This window comes from Arachis hypogaea, chromosome 5 (assembly GCF_003086295.3).
Source record: "Arachis hypogaea cultivar Tifrunner chromosome 5, arahy.Tifrunner.gnm2.J5K5, whole genome shotgun sequence".
In the NCBI taxonomy this organism is placed as follows: Eukaryota; Viridiplantae; Streptophyta; class Magnoliopsida; order Fabales; family Fabaceae; genus Arachis; species Arachis hypogaea.
In genome coordinates this window covers 61,345,008-61,353,204 of record NC_092040.1, presented here as the reverse complement: position 1 = coordinate 61,353,204, position 8,197 = coordinate 61,345,008, and the positions used below count along the sequence as shown (strand labels likewise).

Sequence of the window (8,197 nt, the reverse complement as noted above, 5' to 3'; positions counted from 1 at the left end):
TCTCAAATTCCAAATCAATAACATTGTCCACTACTTATTAAATATAACTCCTAAATTGTTGATAAATCGTTCCGTACAACATACATACCAAGGGGCAGATCACCGGTTTTTTGGTTTAAAGGTTTGTTTTATTTATCTCATTTATAATATAGACGAAATAAGTATATATATCTTATTTATAATGTAAACAAAATATATACACACTTATGTCGTTTACACGATAATCAAGATAAGGTTTTAGACATATCTATATAAAAAATTCGTTCACAGCACCTCTTTTATCACTTTTATTGTCCATTACCTTTATTTCTCTCTTTCTACAGACGTTTCTCTTGATATTTGTGAGATATTCTAACTTTATGGCGCGTGCGTAAATGCACGAGACGAAAATATCAACCGCCTGAAAGCGATTTAGTACCTTGCGGGAGCGATCGACTTCAAGGTTAGTGTTGTGATTTTTCTCTTTTAAGTAATTGAGTATGTAATTATTATTAGGATACTTGTATAAATTCAGTGTTGTTATACATATAGATTAAGGGCTTGTTTGCAATAACATCGATCATTGCCTGATAATAAGCTGAATTAACCGCATTAAATAGCATAAAGTCATCAATCATCCATCTCGCAATAGCAATATCACACTTCTCCACAACTTCTTTACTTTGGAGAACACTTTTGATAGTTGGTTGAGTTCTAGGTGTTGGTGCCGATGGAAAGAAAAGATTGTAATCCCTTGAGTTGTTTTCCATTTCTAGAGCTAGGTGCTGAAAGCTTTGATTTTTGTTGTTGTCGCATCTCATTACGTTCAATCTCATCAACTTCTCTTTCAACTTCATCACAAGCATTATAACTTTCTGCATATTCTTCTTGAGTTTTCCTTTTCTTGGTTTGAAGATTTTCAATGTTTTGATTGAATTAGTGTCACAGTACAGCTGACACCTTTCGGCATGCCTCAATATCTCTACATTTTCCAACCAAATGATACTTAACCTGGTTAATTCCTCCACCCCTAATAAGTTTTTCACAATAAATACATAACATGACGGTTTTTTCTTTATCCACAACTTGTTTACAATGGCCACATGTAGGATTGGTTTTTCCTCTATTACTAATTTTTTGAGTTCCAATTGTTGCATCAGGAGTTGATCTTTTTTTTGTTGGAAAGTTGGTATTTTTGATGGTGTATTTGATGAAACCATCCTAAATTTCTAATTAATCAGGAGTAAATGACTAATCTACCAGAATAATTTACAACAATAATCTACTAAGAATGATATACATCAGCAACCAAATATAACAACAATATATTACATATAACAAGAATATATTACACTATAATCAATAATATATTACAACAACAACCTAAAACAAAAATTGAACAATCTAACATAAATCAACAAGTTATAAACTTATAATCAACTAAATATTGTCAACATAGATAATCAACATCATTAATCAATTATTCTAACTGAAGTACTAAATTATTAAAAATTTGAAATACTGAATAACTTATAAAAAAACAAAAATACATACCTTATGGCTAATGCACCGGTGGCAGAGAAGAAGGAGACCGGAGAAGAAGCATAAGGTCGTCGACGACGACAGGGACAGTTGGATGACCGGACTGACAAAAGGAGGACGATGACAGACACACAGCGGCACAGGACAGGAGGCGACGAGTCGAGCTACACAGGGGCCACCCAGACGACGATTCTGAGTAGCAGTAGCAGATGACGTCGCATGATTCATGGAGGTGGCACTGGCTGTGGTCGGGACCGTCGGGTGGTGCAAGAAGCGCTGAACTTGAACGGGTGTCTCTCAATCTCAGTAGTTTGAAGTTTAGGACTTTGAATGTGAAAATTGGAAATCGAGTTAGGATTTCAGGATTTTTAGTCTTTCATTTTTTTTAAATAATGAAAAGTTAAAAATGACGCCGTTTTACTTAAAAAAAAAAATAGTTCGAATCGGGTCAAATTTTTTCGAACCTACTAGTTCACCAATTTTTATCAAATTCGGTCAGTTCAAACTGAATCTTATTAGTTTTCTTTTTTGTCTAATCAACTAATTCATACAAACTAATTTATTGTCGGTTTATTAGATTTTAATTTTGGTCCGACCGAACGAATCAGTCCGATTCTAATAACACTACATGTATGTATATTTTTAGACCTAGTCTTTAAGTGCGTATATGTTTAACATCATTATGATGCGTAAAAACAACTTTGGCAAAGTAGATACTAAAACCAATTATTGGATAGCACAATTTTTATTTTGCACCTAATAAAAGTCATAGATAAGGGGAAGAAGAGTCCTTAATTGGTACTTCTTTTCTGATGTTGTATCATATTCATGGTCGATAGAAGCCATAATATTAATACTGATTAATAAACATGATAGTCATATATGGTGATGGCAAATTACAGTTCTCTTTCACCCCCGAAAAACTTTTTTCTTCTCTCCCTCTTTATCCATAACTTGATGCTATTTTATGCTAAGCAATTTCTTCCACTATGTAGCACAATTTGGTAACGCGGGTCCCCACTAGTTTACTTTAATTTAATTATTTATCATCCTTCTCAAAGCTAAGACCCTACTTTAAGTATGAGTTGGTAACTCCAAATGCATGCAATTATTATGCTTTGAACCCATTTTCACCTAAATGCAATTATACCAAGAGCTTGTTGCCCAGGCCATATAAATCCGAATAATTCTCATTTTTTGAACCTTTTTTTCTTCCTTTTTTTCCTCTCTCTCTTTTTTTTTTTTTTTGTTTGGTAATAACAGGACGTACTTACAAAGATATGATTATATGAAATTAGATTTTAAGAGTTTTGAAAGAATAAAACAAATAGGTGACACTATATAATACAAATTGTTTTACTAATTGATCATTTAATCAATATATTGTTATCATAGTATAATATTCAAATAATAATAACAATAAAGATAAATTAAGTTAACTTTCGTATGTATCATACTCAACTTCCTTTGATGAGATTAATGGGTAGTGTTTACTAGGATAATATCACATCTTATAAAATATTAAAATATCACAAAAAAGTTTAGCATAATTTTATAAAGAGTTTTTATAAAGCCATTTAATCGTATGTACTTCTTTGAATAATTATTTATATAATTAAAAAAATTATTTTTACTGATTACGTAATATTATCTAATATTATATTATAATTAATAGTGTATCAAAATTAAATTCGACGATAAATATAACGTGTAGCATTATCTATCATATAAAAATATATGATTAATGACTACTATATACAAAAAGTATATATAAATTAAAACAGCTGGTTAGAGGAAAAAGAAACAGTATATTTATATCCGAAACAGACAACGGTTGTCCCAAAGAAAGGAAGACCAGAATGATTATCAAAACCATGCGCAATTTTATATTTGATTTCTGTGGAAACTTTAATCAATTGGTGTCACCCGCCAAGAGAAAATCCAATAATTCGTATAGCCCACATTGGTAAATAAAATCATACCCATTTCTTCTACTTACAACAAACCAATTGTAATTGCTATTACACATGGAACTCGCACAAGTTAAACAAGCTCATAAGCTTCTCACAGCAATTTTGTTGCTCTCATTTGCTAATTTTGGATTCTCTTTCCCTTCACAACCTCAAGGTAATAAGTCTACAATTTATTTCATGTGACTTTTTTAGTCACAACGCTTGTTATATGATTTTTTTATTTATTCGAGAAATATTAAGTGACCAACAATTTTATTGTAATTTTTATATTTGAACCAACACTAACCAATTTTATATTATTTTCAAATAAAAGTGTTAACCCCTTGTATTTCCATTTTGTTAAGAAGTAATTTTTTTATTTTTGGTAATTGAGATAAAATGCATATTTAGATATAATGAGCTAGAAAATTTGTGAATTTCTAACTTAAGTTTGGAAAAATATAGAAAATGTATAAAATTTATTTCTTCGGACATTGTCTTGTAACTAAATGGTTTTATAAGGGTATACTCTTTAATAGCTAAAAGTAGAAGGCTTATTACATAAAAGTTTCAAACGTTTTTTTTCCTAGTAAAATTTCCTTAAACAATTTCCCTTTTTTTTATTGGTTCTAAACTAGAAGTTCTACTGTATAATGTAGCCAGCAGAAAATGGCACATGACTTCAGATGTTAAAGAAGTATCAGGGAAATCCTATGACTACATCATAGTTGGTGGAGGAACATGTGGATGTCCATTGGCTGCAACACTGTCCCAAAAATTCTCAGTTCTACTCATAGAAAGAGGTGGTTCACCATATGGGAATCCCTATGTAACTGAAAGAAGGTTCTATGGATTTCCACTGATTCAAACAGACAAATACATGTCAGTGGCACAGTTCTTCACATCACAAGATGGGGTTGCGAATGTGAGAGGAAGAGTTCTTGGTGGTTCTTCAGCTATAAATGGAGGGTTTTACAGCAGGGCAAGTGATGAGTTTGTTGGAAAAGCTGGTTGGGACAAGAAAATGGTTAAGGAAGCTTATGAGTGGGTTGAATCCAAGGTTGTTTTCCCACCTTTTTTTCTTAGTCCTTGGCAATCTGTGGCAGAGTTTAGCCTCCTTGAATCTGGGGTTTTGCCGTACAATGGGTATAGTTTGGAACATGTGAAGGGGACAAAGATTTCTGGGAGTGTGTTTGATGCATTTGGAAAGAGGCATACCTCTGCTGATCTTTTAGATGCTGGGAACCACAAGTCCCTCACTGTTCTTGTGAATGCCACAGTCAAGAGCATCATCTTTGATCACAATGGTAAGGAGGGGCAAAAGAAATTAAGGGATTTTGTATACCTTTATTATTTATATCCGTATATTTTCAATTAGAAAATCTTTGGGTTAATTAATTGCATTTTATCCCTTGAAAACTTTAACATCATGTGCAATTTAACCTTTGAACTTTAAGAATACGCAAAGCAACCCATTTTGGCAATTTTTTCATCAATTTTTAACATGGTTTAGGGTTTAGAGTGTCAAAGTATAACTTGGGGAAGTTCAGGTTAACAATTTGTACATAATCTGAAGCTCAAGGGACCGATTTGCGTATCTTTTTATTTTTTAAATGAGGAGTAAAATGCAAATGACATAAAATTCAGCAAAAAAAGTTGTAATTAATTCCAAAAATTATGCATGAAAATTACCCACTAATACTAAAATGCACCTGAAGTCTCTCAGTAACTAGCTTGAGTAGCTTCAATACATATAATAGTAGCATTTTCCAGTGACCAATTCATTATTAAATCTTTAGAATTTTAACCACTGAAATGATCCAGGAACCAAGAATGAAACAAGAGCCAAGGGCATAAGGTTCATCGAGAGCCATGGCAGCTTGGAACAAACCCATGAAGCATACATCAAGAAACACAAGAATTCAAGAGGTGATGTAATATTGGCAGCAGGTGCATTAGGTAGCCCCCAATTACTATTGCTAAGTGGCATAGGACCAAAAGAGCAACTCAAAAAGTTCCACATTCCATTAGTTCTTGACATGAAAAATGTTGGGAAAGGAATGCAAGACAATCCATGCATAGCAGTATTGGTTGATTCGAAGCCGCAGAACAGAATACCTGATCCACCACAAGTTGCTGGCATAACAAGTGACTTAAAGATTATAATTGAAGCAGCAATATTACCCTTGAGTTCTAATTCAACAAGGGTCAATGTTGCTGCAAAGATAGCATTCCCTTCCTCAAAAGGGTTTCTTGAACTGAGCAACACAGACCCAAGATTGAACCCTACAGTGAGATTCAACTATCTAGCAAGTGAAGATGACATGGAAGAATGTGTCAACATGACTCAACTACTTAACAAGATTGCAAGGTCGAAATCCATCGCGTTCTTCCTTGGCGAATCGAGCCAGAACAAATTGGCATCCGCCGAGGATGATATGAGAAAATTCTGCAAGAAGAATGTTAGAACGATTTATCACTATCATGGGGGTTCCCTTATTGGATCAGTGGTTGATAAGGATTATAGAGTTTATGGTGTGAAGGGTTTGAGGGTGTTGGATGGGTCAACCTTTTCAGAGTCACCAGGGACAAACCCAATGGCTACACTGCTTATGCTTGGAAGATACCAAGGGATCAAGATTCTGAGAGAAAGGGAAGGGATCAAGTGATTCAAAACAAATTATTATTCTTGTTAACATGTTTTGCAAAAATCAATGTGTGTAAACAAATAAAGTCAGCATATAGGAGCCTAACAAAGTCTACTTTTCTTTTTCTGGGAAGTTTAATGGAAAAAAAAATGCACTTTGCAAATCACAATTTTACTTCTACATTATAGAGCGGTTGCTAATTTCCCATAATTTGAAATTGCATTGGATGTATAACTACAGTTCCGGTTACTAAAAGCGCTACAATTAGTAGAGCTAAAAGCCCTCCTAATTTGAAAGAATATTTAGTACCTCATCATTATGAATGTGAAATGAAATTTTAAATTAAGAGGATTTATAGGTTCAGAATTCAACAGCATAGTTACTATTTCCACTTCAAATTCATTAATTAACTTGATCATTTTAAATAAAAATTTGGAAAAAACATTAGTTGATAAAACTCCACTGTCCACTGAGCTGAAAAGAATTGGGTAAACAGAACCAGAAAAATAAAAAATCAGCGACTTATTTATTCCCACAATGATATGATACAAACAATTTTGTGCCTCTGTATCCTGTACATAATTTTGACCAACACTGTAAAAACCCAACATTCTCAGCCGACCAAAAAATTGAAATTTAAAAAAGGAAAAAAGGAACCCTAATTTTCTGCTTCAGCATCACCTCCAGCAGTTGATGATGCATAATCACCCGAATTAGGATCATCATCACCACCACCAGAAGAATCTTGATTTTGATTCTGATTGTGATTCTGATCGTCGTTATGTCTCCTACTAATACCCCTGTTAAAAGAAAAACTAACCCAAACTTCACCATTACCGATTCTTCTCCTCTCTCTTTCTCCTCCTTCTTGTTCTTCTTCTCCTTCACTATCCCTCTTCTTCCCTTCATCTTTTTCCTCAACCGGCATCTCGTACCTGCAAACAGGGCAAGTTCCATGCATCCCAAGCCACTTCTCAATGCAATTCGGATGAAACCTGTGCCTACATGGCATCTCTTTAACCAAAGCACCAACACCAAAATCCTCCAAACACACAACACACTCTCCTACTTCAACTTCACCTTCTTTGATTACAAAGCTCGGCATGGCGTCAATGGATTCCTTCGTAGCTGGAGGTCTTCCGGCTTTGCTGCTGTTGTTAACGGCCATGTCGCGAAACAGAGCTTCGAGGCTTGAAGCGCCGTCGATGACAACCATGCTTTGCGTGAAGGGGTTTACTAGTATGATCCTCTCTCGGTTGGGAGTATCGGCGATCCTTTCTCCCATTTCGTCGTTATCTTGGTTTTGCGATGAAGAATCCCGAGACTGAGAATCAGAGAAGCCAAAGAGGAAAGGCAAAAACAGAGTCATATCTCTGTTTCTAACAAATCTTTCGAAAACGTCAGGCTCGGATGCCATGGAGCTTAAAAGGACGCAAGGTTAAATTGGTAAATTAAGAGAGCGGAGGGCTTTTGGGGTACTTCGTGGGATTGGGTGGTGGGTTGTGAGGGGTTTTTATTTATGAGAGGGAGGAGGGAAATAATGGTGCACACTGAAATGTTTGAGAATGTGGTGGAAGGATCTGGAAGTTTTGGTTGTTGGAAACTTGGAATGTTAAGAAACGTGGTTATCTTGAGTATTTGACTATGCTGCTATTTTCAGCTTTTCTTTTACCGGGGAGCCAGATATATCTAGGCAATGATGAGGTGTCCCTGCCCACACGCTTTCTTACCGTGGCCTTGTCTAGCCATGCTATTAATATTTTGTTCAGAGGAAATAAATTAACATTTTAAAAATTTAGTTAATTTGTGTTCTACAAACATATATCAAAAATATAATAACATTTTTTTACTTTTTTTGTATATTTAATATATTAAAAATATAGAAAATTATTTTTTAATTTTTAATAAATTTTATTTATGGTATTTTAAATTTTTTTAAAACATAATTTAGCAAAACTTATATATTAAACAAGGTTCTCAAAATTAGATTGGATTTGGTCTTTGAACATCACAATGGATCCAACAAACAAATGAAAATTTGAATTAACTAAAACATAATAAAATAATATTTAAATT

At 33.9% G+C, this 8,197-nt stretch overlaps 2 protein-coding genes across 2 annotated transcripts; one reads left to right on the top strand and one right to left on the bottom strand.

Moving 5' to 3' along the window:
* Positions 1-3,314: 3,314 nt before the first annotated feature.
* Positions 3,315-6,290, top strand: LOC112801627 (protein HOTHEAD). Its single transcript, XM_025844479.3, has 3 exons — positions 3,315-3,648; positions 4,133-4,780; positions 5,298-6,290. Exons 1-3 carry the CDS (start codon positions 3,549-3,551, stop codon positions 6,140-6,142), a joined length of 1,593 nt encoding a protein of 530 aa, XP_025700264.1. The 5' UTR covers positions 3,315-3,548; the 3' UTR covers positions 6,143-6,290.
* Positions 6,291-6,628: 338 nt separating this feature from the next.
* On the bottom strand, positions 6,629-7,773 carry LOC112801628 (E3 ubiquitin-protein ligase MPSR1). The gene has a single exon (XM_025844480.3). The coding sequence runs from the start codon at positions 7,536-7,538 to the stop codon at positions 6,780-6,782; it is 759 nt and encodes a 252-aa protein (XP_025700265.1). The 5' UTR covers positions 7,539-7,773; the 3' UTR covers positions 6,629-6,779.
* Positions 7,774-8,197: the final 424 nt, after the last annotated feature.

Excerpts from the sequence above, each read along its gene's own strand:
- LOC112801627 (XM_025844479.3), top strand. The coding sequence starts at position 3,549 with ATGGAACTCGCACAAGTTAAACAAGCTCATAAGCTTCTCACAGCAATT. Across the intron at positions 3,649-4,132 it reads TTTCCCTTCACAACCTCAAG|CCAGCAGAAAATGGCACATG; the intron begins GTAATAAGTCTA and ends TGTATAATGTAG. Across the intron at positions 4,781-5,297 it reads CATCATCTTTGATCACAATG|GAACCAAGAATGAAACAAGA; the intron begins GTAAGGAGGGGC and ends GAAATGATCCAG.
- LOC112801628 (XM_025844480.3), bottom strand. The coding sequence starts at position 7,538 with ATGGCATCCGAGCCTGACGTTTTCGAAAGATTTGTTAGAAACAGAGAT.